This window comes from Lutra lutra, chromosome 13, assembly GCF_902655055.1.
Source record: "Lutra lutra chromosome 13, mLutLut1.2, whole genome shotgun sequence".
Taxonomy (NCBI): domain Eukaryota; kingdom Metazoa; phylum Chordata; class Mammalia; order Carnivora; family Mustelidae; genus Lutra; species Lutra lutra.
In genome coordinates this window covers 16029922-16049147 of record NC_062290.1, presented here as the reverse complement: position 1 = coordinate 16049147, position 19226 = coordinate 16029922, and the positions used below count along the sequence as shown (strand labels likewise).

Sequence of the window (19226 nt, the reverse complement as noted above, 5' to 3'; positions counted from 1 at the left end):
GGGTTCAGACATTCCATTTCCATGGCTGTTTAATGACAGGGGTAGAAATGAAAAATGGGACATCTTTGTTTATAGAATGCATGTTAAATTTTAGACTGAGAATCAAGACCTTCTTTCCTACAGGATGTTACTTAAACTTGCAGCAGACACTCTGCTAGACACCAAAGTGCACAAGACAGTATGGTTCTTGCTTATCACCTGCTTGCAAAGACGGACGTGAATAACGGCATCCCACCGTCAAAAGGAGACTGGAAAACTGTGGTGGGTGTCATGCAGAAATGGGCTAGAAGTGCTAGAGAACAGAAAGTTCTCTTCTCAAGGCTTCCTTGAGAAAGCGCCACTTAAGCTGAGCTCTGAAGGGAGAGTGGGAGCTGATCAGATGCTGGGGTACAGGATTTGCCCCAGAGCCATGTGGAATGATGCTGCGGTACTTGGTGCATAGGAAGAATGGAGCGGTGAGTGAGCATGTCTGACGGAAAAGCGGGAGGGATGGGCATGGCCAGTAGATACAAGTTGATGTTAAGGCTCTTTGGAAGGGTTTTCAGCAAAAGAGATGATCAGAGTCACATTCTGAAAGAGTCACTTTGGGTCCAGGGTGGAAAACAATGTCTTCTACATTTTCATAGGTAAAGGGTGTACCAGGGTCCAGTTCCCTAAAGTCCCTTGGGAAATTATCCAAGCTCTCTCAACCAGCTGGTTCACAAAGATGGAGGCTATAGCAAATTGGAGCACTTCTTACATATTACAGCCTCTCTGAAAGAGCAACTGAACGCAGAGAGGCTCTGAAGGCTTTCTGTGATCGCCTGCAACTCAGCGGATGCTGCCTCGGAGCTCCGAAAACGTCCAGCTGCGATCCGTAATGCCTGTCAACCTCTCCTCTGCGTAACAATCACCAGGGTGCTTCCTAGAAATCCAGATTCCTGGGATCTACCCTTAAGGAGTCTGTCCGTAAGTCTAGGTGGCCTATCAGCCTCCATGCTGGAGAAAACATCCTTCGGGAGGCTGAGGGACCGCGGCCGTGGAGGTTCAAATTTTTTGCATTTATGAGTTGCAACGTAAATTCGGTACATTCTCTGAAACAGTCCTGGGAGCTGGGTGGAAGGTTAGCTCCTTTTCAGCAGATAGAGACAGAATTGGTCATCCTCAGAGAGGAGACGTTCCATCTGCTTAGCTCTGTTAGCGTAGTGGGGGACAAGAAGAATTCCTAGTTCCCTATGGGACACAAATGCACCATAGAGAGGATCCGCCTAGTGATTTAAAAAACAACAACAACAACAAAACTAAACCTATGGGTTTTAAATCCCTACTGCCTGGGTCTGAATTCTGCACCTGCTATTTACAGCTGTGTGATCTTGGGCAAGTCACTTAACTTCTCAGCTTCGTTTTTCATCAGATGGTCCCTCCCTCAGAGGGTTGTGTGAGGGTTAATTAACTGCGTTGATACAAGCAGTGCCTGGCACATGGTGGCAATACAGGTTTTAGGTGTTATGCTTCCATTCCCATATAATGCTTCCTTCAAGGAGAGGAAGAGTCAAGGCCACGCTTGTTCAACCCAACGACCCGGGGGCAAGATCCCAACTTAACCCTTAACCAAGCACTGGAAACTGGGTCATGTGTTAATGCTGCGGAAATCAGCCACTTCCTTTTGTTGAAATGAAAAAGCAAAATCATATTTTCATTTTCTTATAGCAATTAAAGTAACCTGCTCACTTAGGAAACTGATTTATAATATACACTATACACTACAATTCTTAGTTGTTTTTTTTTTTTTTTTTTTGCTCCTTTTGGGAAGGGGAGGAAATGTCCTCTCGTGCATTTACTTGTCATTAAATGCATAAGAGGACAACCCTTCTATAGTTGCTTATTTGCCTTGGGAATACTTAATTATGTGTTTGTTTTAGAGGGAGTGAATATGGACCCTTGGTTCTTTCCTGCTGCAAACTGAGGTTTAAGGAACGTCTGACTCAGGACCTACTTCTTCCCTCTTTTATGGGATTTGGATCCTGTCCCTGCTGCTCATCTGTACAATGGGTCAGATGATGAGAACTGCTTTTTGTGAAGAACACTGGGGCCGCATGAGCAAAGGGCACCAAGGCAGGCAAGGAGCTTCCCTAACCTGTGTGCTCTAGGAGGAGGCTGATTTAAAGCCACCCAGTCAGTGGAAACAGAAATGCTGACAGGGGCATCCATCAGTCGGGAGGCACGAAGGGCCAGGAGGGCATGCAGAGGCAGCAACAGCGCTAGTCAGAGCCCAGAAGGGGTTGGTTGGAAGCAGCAGCAGTCACTGACTGCTCATTAATATTATGTACTGCAGCTGGGGGACCCCCATTTCAAAGGGAGCTCAGAGCAGCCTCAGCGGCAGTTAATGGCTCAACAACTTTTTAAACAGCTGGGGAAGTGATCCAGAAGCACTTGGAGATGGAAGGGGTAGTCGATTTCAAACCATCATGAAATTTCTTCATGTTTAAATAATCCCCCTAGCAGTAGACAGAGGGTCCAGAAAAAGGCACTTTCACATTCATCTCTCTCTTATGACAAGCATTTCTTATAAGAAGGAAGCTTTAGCTTATACCTACAGGGGTTTACGAGAAGAAAAAGCAGCTGTTGGAGAAGAGCTAATAATCCAATGCTTCTTTCCAGAAGGTGGTTTTATGAGAAAATCCACAATTTTGTAACGAGTACGTTTGATGTGGAAAAATGGAACATGCAGAGGGTAAGACGAGTGATCTTGTTCACAGAGGCTTCCAGGCCATCCAGATGCCCTCTAACCTGAAGCAGGAAGCCAGCAACAGTTTGACCAAAGTGGAGGAAACTTCAGAAGCACTGATAAAAACCGGGCACATCAAGTGAAGCCAAATACACCTAGTTTGCATGCCTATTCACTTTTCTTTTTCGGGGGTTTGTCTGGCTAAATTCGGGACACTTGGGTTAGAATTGTAATACTGAACTTGAGATATCTATCTGGTTGTGAGCCCACCACCCCTGACCCCATCCTTGGCATCCATGCTGAACCACTGGGTACAGGGGGAGTGCACATGGATTCAGCCAAGGCTGGAAGCTGGGACTGGACTGAGAGCCAACAGCTTACTTTTTAAATCTAGTAGAAACTACACTTGAAGAATGTAGTTGGAGAAGTTACGCGCTAGCCATATTTCACCACATGGACCAGGGAAGCAGGGTTGGCTGATATTCAGGGAGGGAGAAGAATTAAGGAGATGCCTAAAGAGAGAGAAACATGAGATGGAGAATTAGGAAGGTGTCTTGATTCCTTGTCCTAGTGCCTTCCTGAATGTTGGCTGCATTTTCATCCTTAGGTTCCAGGCGATCTCTCTCCATTCTTTTTTCTTTTTGCTTATGCTAGTGTGAATTGGTTCCTTTTACTTGTTACCAAAGAGTTCTAACGATGACATAGACTTCTGACTTGAGGCATGAGGAGTGACATCAAGGTCTCTCTTTTTCTTTTTAAATTTATTAGAGAGCACAAGCCAGGGAGAAAGAGGGAGAAGCAGACTTCCCACTGAGCAGGGACCATGGTGTGGGGCTCCATCCCAGGGCCCTGGGATCATGACCTGAGCCGAAGGCAGATGCTTAACTGAGCCACCCAGGCACCCCAAGACCTCTCTTCTTACTTACAGACCATTAGTCTGATGGAGAACCCTTGGAATTGCAGGGTGGTGGACATGCAGTGTATGCCAGTAAACTTGGAGCAGCTAAAATGAACCAAAATAATCTCGTCTTTCACAGTAACTCTGCAAGGAAACTGGCCCAGACCATATGGGACCACCATCTCCCCCTCGCATCTGGCACAGAGCTTACACTCCACCAGAAACCTGAGCTGAAGTAGGAAACGGCCCCAGGACAAAGCTATGCTGCTTGGGTATGGACTCGGAACTTATAAATGTGGGTGACATGCTGAATTGTTTTCTATAGTTCTGCCTCTCCTTGGATGATTTTAAGGCATAAACACCATTATGAGGAAGCCCGAGAAACCTGAGTGGGGCTCCAGGGGCCCAGCTTCATCAGAGCAGTGGCTATGTTAACTCTGTGATCATTCTCGGAGCAGTCTATCTACTTACCCTTTAAGAACTCTTTAGCATGTGTTCTGCTTTTGAAAAGCATAGCAAGTTTGAAGTATGAAACCAATTCCTAGCCAAGTAGAGGAATGGGGAGGCTCATCACCTGGGCAGGGGCTCCTGGAGCACTTACAGTGGACTCCACAGCCCCACAGGCCACCTACTGAGAATTCTATTATAACATCCAGTGTCTTGCAAGAAAGTGGGCTTTAGACTAAACATTCCATTGCTAATCGGGACATAGCCTATTTCGACCTCATTGAGAAAGCAATGAAGATGAATGGAGATGACCCTGTGTCCTTTCCACGGATCCCTTGGTCAGTATCTGCTCTCCAGGGTCCATCAGAAAATCAACATGGTGAGTTTTTTTTTTTCCTTCTAAATCTGTATCAAAAGAGCACCATTAATGTCACAGTGACCAGGGCTGGTTTCTTTCCAGTAAAATTTCAATTTATTAGCATGTGGAATAGGGCCGTCTAAGCCTTACATTTTGTAAGCCTCCATTTAGTAACTTGGTTCTGTTAATAACAGAAGAAACTTCCCTCTCTATGTCGATGAGACAGTTTTGCTACTGTTACGCTAGAAACGGACTTAGGAACGAAGAAGTTAGTGTATCAGTTCGCTTGTACTTCTCCCAGCTCAACCCATCAGAGTTTCCCTGGGGAAGGCTGGAAGCTTCCAGAGCTAAGGAGGAGATGAACCTCAAAGAACCAGATTTGTCACCACACGGTGCAGCCATTTTTCTTGTCTAGGACAGTCTCTTTTCACAACTGACTTGAGTTCTCCACCGTGTTTTCATTAACATGGTACAACTTTAGAGTAATACTTATGGACGAAGGGATGTGGTGTGACATGTTCACAGGCAGCAAAGGCTTAGAAAGAGTGACTGGCCGCCTGGCTAAAATTAACAAGTCAGGAAACAGCAGGTGTTGGCGAGGATGCAGAGAGAGGGGAACCCTCCTACGCTGTTAGTGGGAGTGCAAGCTGGTGCAGCCCCTCTGGAAAACAGGAGAGAGGAGCCTCAAAAAGTTACAGATAGAACTACCCTATGACCCAGCAGCTGCACTATTTAGGTATTTACCCGAAGGACACAAACATAATGACTCAAAGGGACACATATACCCCAATGTTTATAACAGCAATGTCCACAATAGCCAAAATATGGAAAGAGCCCAGTTGTCAATAGATAGATGAACAGATAAAGATGTGGGGGGAGGGATGTGTGCGCACACACACACACACACACACACGGAGGAATATTACTCAACCATCAAAAAGAATGAAATCTTGCCATTTACAATGATGTGGAAGGAGCTAGAGGGTATTATGCTAAGCAAAAGAAGTCAGAGAAAGACAGATACCATATGATTTCACTCACATGCGGAATTTAAGAAACAAAACAGAGGATCATAGGAGAAGGGAAGAAAAAATAAAATAAGCTAAAAACAGGGAGACAAGCCATAAGAAACTCTTAGCTCTAGGGAACAAACAGGGTTGCTGGAGGGGAGGTGGATGTGGGAACGGTGGCTGGGGGATGGGCATTAGGGAGGGCACTTGAAGTAATGAGCACCGAGTGTTCTATGCAACTGATGAATCACTGAACTCTACCTCTGAAACTAATAATACAGTATATGTTAATTAAATTGAATTTAAATAGAAAATTTTAAAAAAAGTGACCTGAAGAGAGAGAGCCATAGGGGACAAGTAATAACCCTCTGGCCATCCAGGAATAGGAGGAAAGAGAAGCGTGAGAGAGAGTCTGAGCTTCAGCATAATCCCTAGACTCCTCCATATCTAGAAGAATTCAAATTTCCACTAGCACAGAACTGTGTGTTTACAAACACCCGGAAGGGTGGTTTGGCCCATCTGTAGTGTACAGCCAGGCACAAGCAATTAAACAGTTTGGAGAAATGGATTAAAGGCACGGTACTCCGTAAAGTGTTCCGGTTGTAGTAAAATCAGTACCAGCACTCACTCTAGTCTCTGCATATGGTGGAGCGAGCAGCTGGTGGTCCAACTCCCACCACGGGTCCTCCAGGCCTTCCTGTCAGGTATGGGTCAGTACAGAGTTTGCTACTTTTAAACTTCTCAGTAAAGATTTGGGCAAGAACTCAGGAGGGTCGCATGTATTTGCAGGAGGGCTAGGAACAAATAAATAGACTAGCTACCAAGATTTCACGACTCTGATTATCCAGGAGCTGCGACAGGAGGGGACAGGCTGGAGAAGACTTTATCAGACAGGTCTCCAGCTGTGGCCCCGGCCCAGAGGTCGCACTGAAGGAAGGCCTGGGATGTGAGCAAGATGTCTAGATCCAAGCTTTGCCCTCAGTTGTGAGTACCTCCCTGGCCCGAGCTAGATTGACTCCTTTTTCTCCTTTGCCCTCTGTCCTCTGGCCAGAGCAACAGGAAGGACAGATTCTTGTGACTGGTGATAAAGGAAGTCCATACGCCAGAGAACCAGACTGTTGCCGGTTGTGGCGGTTCAAATATACACCCACCCTGTTATTCGTAGCTCAAATATACCTTTATACTTCCTTACCTCTTATCATTTCCTCCATCACTTGGAAGGCCACACTCCATCTCCTCAGCCCTCCAACTTCCTTTTTTTGAAATAGTTCTCATCCATTAGTGATTAACTCAAATATACCACCTTTTGGATCAAATTTCCCTGCCGAAATGCACTTCTGTCCACAACAGCAGCACTCACATACTAGACCCCTTACAGAGTACGCCACTTGCTGATACCGAATACCATTTCATCCTCAAAATAATCACAGAACCTCGACATTGTCTTCAGTCACCCTTTACAAATGAGGAAACCTGAGCACAGAGAGGGTAAGTCACTTTTCCACAGTCACTCAGCTAGGAAGTGGTTCTGATGATTATTATAAATATGCTACGTATTATCACGATGCTATGAGGAAAGGAAACCAGAATCTTTAATAAGGCTTTAAAAAATAAACAGGTTCATATATTGGGTTTGAAATCTTCTAGTTAATGGATATAGAATTTCTAATCTTCACACCTTCCGCACATCCAAATTTGGTCAAAAGTACAAGGCTTGGACTTCAATTTCAGAAAGTAGGCATGGCAGAAGTGTGCTGGAGCCTGTTCTTCTAGGATCAAGTCCAGTGACTGTGTCTGAGCCCCACCCCTCTCATCTGATGTCCGTTCCACTCGTTCAGGGGCAAATTGGTCACACTATAAATAGTCCCTGCGCGTTACCCAGAAGGCAGATCAACCCCACGGACCGCGGATTTACCTGCGCCCCTGGACTTGAATACCACAGTCGGGTGTGTGCCCACTCTTCTAGAGGGAGGTTTCAGGATGTCTGCCAGATTCCCCGAGGGGTCTATAAATTACAAGTATTAAAAATGGCTGCCACTGTTTGAGAGGCATCATAGAGGCAGACGAGCTCTGTGACTATGGGGGCAGAAGGAGCATTTCTGAAAAGATGAGAGTCTGTGGTGGGATAGAAGAGTGTTTGCTGGATACAAGTGAAATGATTCCTTTCAGGGGGTAAGGGCTTCGTGAGAGAGAGTGCCTGTATGTCGATGGCACCATTGTCCTGTGTTAAAGTGGTTGGGAACTCAAGATACTTGCCCATTCTCACCCCTCCATCTCCAGCACTTGACAGTTTAGGATCTAAAACAAATAGAGTGACTCACCGAAAGCCACGCAGTTCAGGGCTGGGATTGACTAGATTCCAGAGCTCATTCTCTTTCATGGTCCCTCCCCTTTACTTCACAGAGCATCCTAGGAAATGCTGGCTTACAAGCAGGGGTCCACACAAGAAACCTACATCCACCCGCAACCCAGGGTAGCAATGCTTGTCATCTGGCTCCAGGGAGTTTATACAAGAAACAATCCTCTTTTAACACCTTCTCTTGTTTCCTTTCTACCCCAAACACTTCTGATGGCCACCCTCAGGACACCAGGAGGTAGAAAATGGTGTAGGCAGGAGAATTTATGTACTGTGGATCTCATTTGAACCTCAAAACAACCATACAGATGCAAAAAAAAAAAAAGATAATCCTCATTATCCTCATATCAGGACCTCAATTTTAGGATGGCAGATATGGGGACAAGGTCTTTGGGAGATCCAAAATGCAGGAAACACCCCCCCCTGCATTAACTGATCAGATGTATTTATCATATATTCTGCAGAGCAATTATAGAGACAGGTGTATGTTTCCATAACCATCTCTTCTGCCCAGTGTATCTGAAAGCATGCAGAAGTTTTGTCTTGACTGGGAGAAAACCGAGGTACAGAGAGCAAGTGGTTTGTCCTGGGCCATACAAAAAGTACCAATTTCTACTACAGAACTATCCCTCTATAGTGTAAAAATGTCCCTCCTAGTGAGGCCTTCATCCTAACAAAATGTTACCATCATGAAACAGCATATGTAATTTATAGATTTTTTTTTATAGATAGGAGTTTCTGTATTTGCAAAGTAGTATGTGGTAATACCTCCGACAGAATTTTCCCCTTTTAAAAAAATAAGGAACTTTAAAAGCAGTGGGAAGGTTTTAATGATTATAAACATAGACTAGGATTCCTCTTGTCTTCAACTGAGAATATGCTTCATTGGCCAGTTGCTTGCCCTCTAAAAAATTCCAGTTCTTAAGAAATCCAAGATACTTCAAGATCTAAAATAATGCTTCATTTCAATCATTAGGAAATTATTTCTTCCCCCTATGAGCATTTTACTCTGGTAAACATCTCTTCTCAGAAGTCTTCTTAAAGATCACTATTCTTAAGTAAGCTGAACAAAGACACTGATGGCAGGTTGCACACGTTTTCGCCTAGGGATACTTCACTATTTTGAAGGAACCCTTAGATAATTCGTGTATGAAAAGATTAGAATTGAAGGAAAATTTACCGGTAATCAGTCTAATCTTCTACTCTGGGAAGGACTCTGATTTACAAAGCATCTGACAAAAAACCAAGCAGTGTCTACTAGAATACAACAAGTGCCGGGGAGCTCACTACCTCACAATGGTGTACACCTTTGGACAACAATTCTTATTTTACGGTTCTTTCTGATTTTAAATAAAAATCTCCCTACTCTTAAGGTTGGCCCACATCTGACTTCTGAAGTGCCACAAAGTCTCTTCGTTCTTCACCTGTCAATTCTGAAGACTTGATTCCTTGCTTTAAGCTTTTGTTCTTCGTATAAAACACCCTTAGTTTCTTTCCCTGGTCTTTTTGTGCCTGAGGTTGAGATCTGTCAATACCCCTTCCCGCACAAAGTCATTCTCCTCTCAATCTGTTATAATTTACTGATCTCCTTTTTAAAGCAGCACCTCAACTTTTATACATCTTTGGTAAATTCCAAAAACTGATACTGCTGAGAAATGCCCTTGCTTTCTAACTAGTCACTGTGTTTTTCCAGTGACATTAGGTCTGTTCTCCCAGGACATACCTTTGCCAAAGTCTCATCATCCAGGTGATTCTTCTGAATCACGTGTTGAAGTGCAAAATAAATTTTTTCCTGAAGCTTCTGGACCTTCCTTGGTTCTATCAGCCAGGCTCGGTCTGACAAAGGAAAAGAATTAGGTAAAGGTGGGTAGGGGGGAATGTTAGCTTTCACCGCATTTATAGGTGCTGAGTTTCAGACCCATTTCATTGCTTCCGAAGACATATAGTTATTTATATAAAACACAAATATTTTAAAAGAAATACCCTGATGAGAGTAATGCCAGATACACTGACCCAGGAAAGGAGGATGGAGGGAAGAACCCAAAGGTTCTGGTAAACACCAGCATGTTTCATATTATCTGTGACAACTTACATATCTTTTTTTTTTTTTTTTTTTGGACATCAACTTCTACTTTGAAAGAATCTAAGTTTATGACTTGTGAAGAAAATGAATTCTAGAAGAAAATCTATTGCACAGGAATATTTTTGGTATTCAGGATGCCCCTTCCCTTTTATAAGCTAAGCTGTAATGCAAAGCATAAACATAAATCGATTCCAAAAATTTAATCCTGTGTGCTCTTTTTCTACATGGAATTTTTAAGTGGTGGGTAGGACAATCCCTCCTTTCCTTTCCCCTATCCTACATTTTCTTTTTTTCCTTCCGATATCTCTTCACCACCCTCTTCCTTCCTAGAAGCTTTATGTCTGGTGACAAAAATGCAGCCCAGCATCAATGCCTCAGGTGGGAGCTTCCATGAAGAGACATCTAGAGTCTCCAAATGCTGAACAAATACTCATGGAAAAGAACTTGGAAATGGTCCATCTGAACACGGTTCAGGTCAGGTGAGAAACTCAATTCTGTAATCTTAGACAGGGTAAGGACAAGTCTAGCCACCGGTTAAGCAAAACCCTTATGTAAGTGAGCACAAAAGCCTTCAGTGACAATTGTCAATCCGAATAAATTAGGTTTCTCTCCCTCTCCCTTCTCTAAACTATCCGGAGCTGAACAGACCATGGCTTTTATGACAAGATCTGGGGGTTCAAGGGTGGGGTCTGGCATGAACAGAGCCTGCAGAGGCTGGACATCTGTCTTTCCTCTCTTTTCTGAATATGGCACTAGGCCAGGATGGCAAACAAAGTATCTGGAGCTGCAGAAGCCCCTGAGTTGGGCTGGAAGATTCTTTGCTAGGTAGACAAAGCCAAATGTCATGCTTCCAAACTCTGCAGAATCTGATGGCTATAGGCTCACAGTTCAGCTGATTTCTGATCCATAAACAACAGGCTTACCTTAGGTCTGGGCAGTTACCTTCATAGATAGTTTAGGTGAGTTATGCCACGTCTTACGTATTCGCTGCTAGGAATGTACTCACTTACCACAGACATTCCTAATAAGCACAGTGTATTTTGCAAAACTTCCTTTGAGCAAGTAGGAAGCAGAGTGAAATCTCCTCCCTCATCCTAGACCCACAGGCTTAGAACGAGTCTTCTATTTAACTATATTCCAAGAAAACTGTCAAATGCGATGAGAAAATGGTAGGAGGAAAATTATCTGGCATGTGGTTGCTATCAGAAATAACTATTTCTTGTCACTTCGCCCATTTATCTTTGTGCTTCCAGGCCTGGGAAACTTCGGAGGGTTTAAAACAAAACAAAAACAACAAAAAAAAGGCCTAGAGGAAAAACTTGATTGTAGACAGAGCCACAGAAGAAACTGTTAGTAATAACATGCCAAGTGATAATTTCTATTTTTGATAACATGGTTAAATAAAAAAGAAGCAAATTTAAAAGTCTTCATAAAATTTAACGATAAAAAGATAAAGCCTCACTGATAAAAAACGTAGAGGCTAAGGGACACCTGGATGGCTCAGTTGGTTAAGTGTCGGACTCTTGATTTCAGCTCAGGTCATGATCTCAGAGTCTTGAGATCAAGTCCCACTCCAAGCTCAGTGCCCAGCATGGAGCCTGCTTAAGATTCTCTCTCCCTCTGCTCACTCTCCCTCCCAGATAAGATCAAATAAAAAGTGTAGAGACTGGTGTTATTGGTAGATACAGCTGGAATGACATGTCAGTGTGTGCAATCACAGGTAAGATTAATTTCTTCCAGTCCCACGGAAAACTATGTTAGGGAATAAGAAGAGCTCTAGTCCCTAGGATGAATTTTATAGAAAGAATGAGTCTCGTGGCCATGAAAATTATTAGCAGAGAACTATAAATGACACTGGTATCCTTTCACCCAAAATCTAACCGAGCAGACAGCTGAGTGACTCTGAGTTCATTCTGGTTGAAGAAGGAGCCATGTACTTACTAGGATTCTAGACATTCTCAAGCTGCCATATATTTTAAACAGCATTTCAGCTGCTAGAGTTCTATTGGATCTATAAACATTACACCTTATCGTCTTTGAAAATTTTGGTATGTTATTGCATTTTAGAGCTAGACACGATCTTCATTTTTTTCTAAGATTTATTTATTTATTTGAGAGAGACAGAGCATTCTGGGTAGGGAAGGGGCAGAGGGAGAGGGAGAGAATTGAAGCAGACTCTGAGCAAGCGGAGTGTGAGCCCGACACGGGGCTCGATCTCATGACCCTGACGTCATGACCTGAACTGAAATCAAGAGTTGGACACTTAACTGATTGAACCACCCAGGTACCCCAGGATCTTTAGTATAATGAAGTCCACACTTATTACTTTATAGATGAGGAGACTAAAGCTCTGGGGGGGGGTGTCAAGTGTTTAAGGTCACAGAAGTGATGACACGTCCTCCTATGGGAATGTCTTCATCCACATTGGAGATTCTCCCTTCCCCAGTCTTTAGTGGGAATCATTTCTCCCTCTGCTGTCCTCATATTGGGGCTTTTCAAAGCCCCTCATATTGGTAATCTTGGTGGAAGAACCAACAAAGGAGGTGTTTAAAGAGAAGGCTGTACATTTTATTTCCTTTTGTCCTCATGCTGGATCTTTCATTTAAATATATTTCTACTAAGTCTCACCTTGATGGACATTTGTTTTCAACCTACTTTATTCTTACAATCGAAATAGAACTTACGAAATAGAACTTAGCTGTAACTCAAGCCACCATCCGCCCTCATTAATCTGTTAAGGAATACTTTCGCTTATCTAAATCTGGAGTAAGCCTTACCACACACCCTTCTCTTGCTTGTGGGGCGAAATGGCTCATTTTAATTAATTTAAGGCTACTTTCTTTTGAATTGTCCAAAAATATCACAAGCTTGCTTAAGGAAATTTAAATTTCTCCCGAGTACATAGGCTTGGGTAGATGTAATTCATGTTAAAGACAGAAATTTTTTTTTTTTTAAGACAAGACTTCAGACCTCCTTACCTGGAGATATCAGAACAGCAGATGAGAACAAAGCAATCTCCTCCTCAGTCAGCTGCAAGGAACACAAATTCTTTGCAAAGTCAAATGCTTCATTCACTAGGTCATCGGAACCTATAAAAGAAAGCCAATTAAATGAGAATAATTGAATGGAATGGGGCAATAGTAAGGAAAGCCCCATAATCCAGACGGTATTCAGGGATTTGCACACTAGGCAAAAATTTTTCCAAGTTCCTAGTAATTACAGAATGAGGAAATTGGGCAACATCTCAATCAAGCACTGAAAATTAACGTTACACCAATGAGGGGCCAATGGGGATGGTGTGTGCCCACTGTAGTATTCAACTGGGACTATAGAAACTAAAAATAATCTTGGAAGTCTGAAATTAGTTCCATCTAAAAATATTTAAATAAGTGATTTTGGGGATCCTTCAGTAGAGAAAGAACATACACAGAAAACCAAAAACATCACACATAAGGGCTATCGGTCTTAGTGGCCCCGGAACCTCAAACTGAGATGTTCCAAACTTCTTATAGAACGAAGAGGAGGTAGCTTTCAAGTGGGTAACTTCCCTGAAAATCTTACTGAGGGGCAGGCATTCATTTATTTTTACCTTCTCATGGATCCCTTGTAGGTCAGTTGCTTAGCAATGGTGAATTTTGGCAAAAGAATGCTTCGTCCCTACACTGATCCTTGGTAAATGTTTATTTTATGAGGCTGGAAATATACCCAAGTTGCCTGCCAAGGCTTTTCCTCCTTTCTTGAAAATCTAGCCTTGTAGAGGACATGGATGTGTATCAGCGGCAGAAGGCAAACAATGCCAGCCAGACGGACTTGCCGTTCGTCGCCCTATCAACTGACAGCACAGAAGGTGAAAGGGCACTGGCCTCTGTGATGTCCAGTGGCCACGTATGGAACAAATGGCACTGCCAATCGTTAAAACCTTTCCTGGCATTGGCCCATCTTCGCTAACCTTCTTATCTGCTCTGCGACCAATGCTGGATGTGAATGAGACCCAGCACTTACCAAGACTGCCTCTGTGTGTGCCCCCCCACAGGAAAGGTCTGGGGGTCATGGGAAGGCAGGTTGACACCCACTCTTCCTGTGCTCCCACCAGAACTTCATGGATTAACAGGGAGAAAGTCAGTGCTATCGGAGAGAAGCAAGTGAAGGAGCTCTTCTTTTCATTAAATATCTTAACTAACGATTATGCATTTACAGAAGACACCAAGAGATCACTCACCCATGGACCACCAGTGGTCTACCTAATGTACTTTGTGAGGCAGTAAGCTAGAAGGGAAAATAAAAGTTGATCTTACAAAGAATCATCTAGAATGTCTCTCAGTTCTTTTGGAACCGGTCTCCATTGATTTCTGAATGAGGTGTGGTTGATCTCGAAGGGGTCTGTGGTTCTCTCCCACCTTTCATATTAGGATGCACAACTCTAAGATCCTAGCTAACACTGGTCCAGCCCCTGTCAAGTGAGATGCTAGTTCAAATTCAAGAATCAAGGCATTTCATTTACCAACTTCTCAGTGGAGAAACTGATGGCAGCTAAGAAAATTGTGTCATCATCAAAGGTAAACTCACCTAAGGCCTTGAACATCTGCATTCCTCCATATTTTCCTTCAAACAGAACAGTGTTGTTTAATGGGTTGAAGGCACGGCACATTCTCACTAAAACCACTTCCAAGCAACCTATGAATAAAAAAATAAAGGAAATATGTGTATATGTGCAATAATAAAGAAGTTATTATTATAAAGGCTGGGGACTTCCAAAAAAACCTTGAAAACACACACACATATACGCAGACACATAGCTGCACCCATTCAGAAATACCTCAGGATCTCTTCCCGAGTAAAAAAAATAGCTCTCTTCGTGCTTGTGTGAGGAATTAAAGATAAAATAGACCTTAAAGGAGGTTAAAATGGAAGGCAACAACAATATGGTTTTTGGGAAGCATAATTTTTCTTTTCTTTCTTCTTTCTCCTTCTCTCGTTTTTTTTTTTTTTTTTTTTTTTTTGGACTAATATTACAGGTGGTTCCAAATCCTGAATCCACAAGGAGCTTTGCAGCAGGCAAGTCCAACCTGTTCCCTTTTGCAGAAGTTCCGCAGGGGCCTCGATTTCTACCATATAGTCCATGTTAGGTTTCAGCACAGGACGACTTTACATAGGGACCCCTTCAGGGTGTTTCTGAAGGGCACCACAGACATCCGATGTCTTTGAAATGAGGTTTTCTTGGTCAAATGAGTTTTGGCAAAATGCTGAATATGATCTCACTTCCGAGTTACAATCAGTATTCACAGGTCAAAGGCCTGGGGAAGCCTCAACATGAAGGAACTTGTTCAGCCTTGATACTAGCGTTTCTATGACTTCAACGTTGGCCCAGAGAGGGCAGGACCTGGGTCTGCAGACATTAGGGAGTCGTGGTTACTTTATTCACTATTACATCTCCAGGACCTAAAAAAGTTCCTGGCACCTAGTAGGGGCTTACTAACTACTTATTTTTATTATTTCTGTAAAGTTTTCTTTATTTGAGAGAGGAAGAGAGTGTGCTGGTGGGGGGCGGAGGGCAGAGGGAGAGAAACTTCAGGCAGACTCGCTGCTCAGTGAGGAGCCCTGCACACTGCTTCATCCCATGACCCATGAGATCATGACCTGAGAGGAAACCAAGAGTCAGACCCTTAACTGACTGAGCCCCCCAGGCGCCTCTAAATATTTGTTGAATGAACTAGTTTGCTGCCTTTGTTTTGCCCTCTGAACATTTATGGACATTCTGAGGAACCACTGTACAGGTGAATCGGCTAAGCCCATGGTTTCCCCAGAGTATCTGTGGTGCCTTTCTTACTTGCCACTGAATATTTATGTCTGTGTCTTACTTTTTTTGGTCTGCTGATTTCTCTCTGCTTTCCCTTATATGTCACCCAGCATAAGGGCTTACACATAGAAGGGGATTTGTAAATCTTAATTAAAACAGTGGTTTTTCTGGGGTACCAGTCATTAAGCGGCAGCCTTTGGGGCAGGCAGGTCATGGTCCCAGGGGCCCAGGATCAACCCCGCATCCGGCTCCCTGCTCAGCGGGGGTCTGCTTCTCCCTCTGCCTCTGCCTGCCGCACCCCCTGCTTGTGATCCCTCTCTCTGCTGTCACTGTCAAATAACAACTTTAAAAACAAAACAAAACCCCCCAAAACAGTTTTTTTCTGACAATAATAGGTACCATTTATTGAGTATCTATAAGGGGGAAGGCACGTTCCTTGGCCCCTGACATTTGTTATTTTATTTGTTCCTTACAATACCATTTCAGGTGAGTCTGATTAGCCCTTTTTTTTAGGGGTGAGTTACGGGAGACTTAAGGAGGTTCAGTACTCTGTCTGCCCTTTATACTAGAGTCAATGTTTTTACAGCAGGCAGAGATGTTAGAAGGTCATATGGTAGAGTGGTTCTCCAGTATCAGTCTATGGACTCGTTATACCTGAGACTTAGAAATGCAGTGACCTGGGTTCCCTTCTCAAAGACTCAGATCCGTGGGCCTCGGATGACGCCCACGACTCAGAACAGTCAGTGAGCTCCTCCAATGCTGCAGTGCAACTGGAAGTTTGGAATTCATTATTTCTACTCCATCTCTTTATTTTGCAAATGAGGAAACTGCCATCTCAAGAGGCTAGCTCAAGGTCACATATCAAATGTGGCAGATTTTTTTTTTTTTTTTAGAGAGTCATAAAAATATCTTCCATCCCACATGCTTTTCAAGGGCCTTACCACTCCCCCATCAAGAAGAAGGATTCATGTCTCCTACCCTTGAGTCCAGGTGCACGGTCATGGCTGCCCTGACACCCTGACTCACAGGGTGAGGTGGAAATAACACAGCTAAGCCAGAAAAATGTCATGCACTGTGGCCTTGGGCGTTTGGAGTGCTAGCTTCTGAAACTAGCGAGCATGCTGCGAGAAAGTCCAAGCGCTCTGTGGAGAGGCTGACATGCATGCATAGGAACTGGGGCCTGCAGTCCAGAGCCTTGGCCGAACTCTGGACTCAACCAGCCCACACTGGCAGCCAAGGGAGGGGATCCTCCTGTCCTCAGTCAAGTCACTTGCTTCAGTGAACCCCACATGGAGAAAGAGACAAGCCATCCCTAGCTGAGACCCGCTCACATGGTAGCTTTGGGAGCAAAATCAATGATGACTGTCAAATGACCTATAGGTTTCGGGGTCATTTGTACCCAGCAAGAGATAACTGATCGATCAAGCTCATGTTCGAGACAAGGTTTGTACCATCTTCAATCATGTGGTAAAGCAGCGGCAGCAACTTGTAACTATTCTATCTGGTCAGCTCGGCCATACACTGGCTTTGGGACATTGAACGCAGCCCTTCATTTCTCTGAATCTTCCCCTCCTCCTCTAAGAGGGAATTAATACCAATGTCCCCAGACCAAGTGAGATGTCGTGAATAAACATGAACATACGTAAAGTATGTTATGACACACACGTATATATAATCATTATTACGGCCCAGGTCCAGGAAGGTTAACATACACCATGATGGTTCCTATTTTCTATTTTGAAAGGGGGGCGGGGGTCAAGAAGGCAAATTTGTTTCCTGTTTGGGTAACGGCATCTGGGAAGTCCATCGCGTGTAGACGTTCCTAGGTGACTGCGCGAGTCAGAGAGCAGGTATGAGAGTAGGGGACGGGAGATTAGAGCTCAGGGGGTTTCTCCGGGTGTAGACTGGCTGCAGGCTATCCTCATTAAAATGACGGGGAGTGACCACAGAGGCAACGCGCTGCCAGCCTGGGTGTCTCCCCCCGAGAAAAGGCACCTGACGCGTCTGAGAGCCAGCTCAGCAGTTCAGCCGCCTTGACACGCTCATGACTTGGTTGGCCTGTCAGGATGGGGAATCACAACCTCCGCAATTAACAGCTCCACTTTCAATAAGCAAAATTGTATCTGACTTCAAAGGGGAACGGAACGAGTATCAGGGCACTTCCATTACCGGGAGTCTCCTCTGGGAGTTGGCCGATCGTGTGGGTGGTAAATATGAACTACACCCTGGAAGGAAGGTCTTCCAGAACCAACACTGAGCCAAGGGTTGACTGCGTCCTGGTTGCCAACAGGCCCCCCACGAATCTCCTCCCGGCCTACCTGACTTGAGAAGTAGAATCTGGTCGTTCTGACAGAGCTCCATGAAGCCCGTGATCCGCTTCGCGAACTCCACCACGTACTGGATGGCGTGAGTGATCTGGATGGCGCACTGTTGCCACAGCGCTTCCCTGGACTTCAAGAGAGAACCACGGAATGAACGTGGGGCCCAGAGCAATGTGGAGAGTCAGTGACGTAGTCAGGGTTTCCCTCCTGGTGCTCCCCTGTCACGGGGGGCCCAAGGCCAGAATGTACCCGATTCCTTTGAAAGAGGTAGACAATGACAATATTTTCTGACATATTGTTCTGACCTGTTTGAACCCTGATACATGATTAATGTACTGAGACGAAAATAATGGAAGCATTGCACTAAGGTGTAAAGATAGATGTTTAGTTTCTTTGCTCTTTTCCCCTCCTCTTCCCCTAAAGAAACTCGGGCTCTTAGTCCGTTTTGGGAAAAAAAAACTCTCGCACTGAGGAGCAGTGATTTCGTTCCCAGGCTTCTATTTGGTCATGTTCGTGGGCACCTAAGGAACACTGAACACTGAACTTGTAAGATTTTACATTGTGTTCTTTTTCCAGAACTTAAGGAGAGTGCTGTTTGCTATAAAAAGAATTTCATGGGGAAAGACCTCAAACCATCAAATCACTCTTTTAAGTAATTTAGAATCTCCGAAATGTATTTTTGACCCTTGCATTATCTTCCTTGGAACAGGAGACATAAATCCAAGTGTGAATTCTGCTTTTTATTGATCATAACAATAGCTATGATTTTGTCTTATTTATATAAAAGGGGTAAGATTTAATTATGCCAGTGGAGAAAAACCAATGTTATAATAATGTATTTATTGACTTATACATATTTTTTTTTAGATTTTAAGTAATCTCTGCACCTGACATGGGACTCGAACTCAAAATCCCGAGATCAAGATCACGATCCTGAGATCAAGCATGCTCTACTGACTGACCAAGCCAGGCGACCCTCATATGTTTAGATATAGACCCATTTATGTATTTTATTTAAAATCTCATTTACTGGTAGATCTTGTAATTGTAGATCTCCATCCCAAAGAAAAGTGATGTGACTATATAACAATAGCAAATTCCTTCCCTTAAAAACTTCTCTAGTGGATACAAAGTAATAATAATGATAATAATAATAATAATAATAATAATAAATTATTATAACATGAGATGAGTTGTCCTTTTTTTCTTTGGTCCTTTTTAACATGTAGGACAAGAAAAAACATTTAGG

The 19226-nt window shown here is 43.7% G+C and overlaps 1 protein-coding gene and 1 long non-coding RNA gene across 2 annotated transcripts in view; one reads left to right on the top strand and one right to left on the bottom strand.

Moving 5' to 3' along the window:
- RORB (RAR related orphan receptor B) overlaps positions 1-19226 on the bottom strand; it is a 188368-nt gene that overhangs the window by 4685 nt on the left and 164457 nt on the right. Inside the window, exons 6-9 of the mRNA XM_047700770.1 lie at positions 17975-18107; positions 14426-14533; positions 12838-12948; positions 9500-9612 (exon numbers count right to left, since the gene is read on the bottom strand). Of these exons, the coding sequence (XP_047556726.1) occupies positions 9500-9612; positions 12838-12948; positions 14426-14533; positions 17975-18107 (465 nt within the window). The remainder of the gene's footprint in view (positions 1-9499; positions 9613-12837; positions 12949-14425; positions 14534-17974; positions 18108-19226) is intronic.
- LOC125083829 (uncharacterized) lies at positions 4216-19091 on the top strand. The gene is made up of 4 exons (XR_007122388.1): positions 4216-4431; positions 6210-6404; positions 10190-10338; positions 18853-19091. It is a non-coding gene; the product is annotated as an uncharacterized LOC125083829 (long non-coding RNA).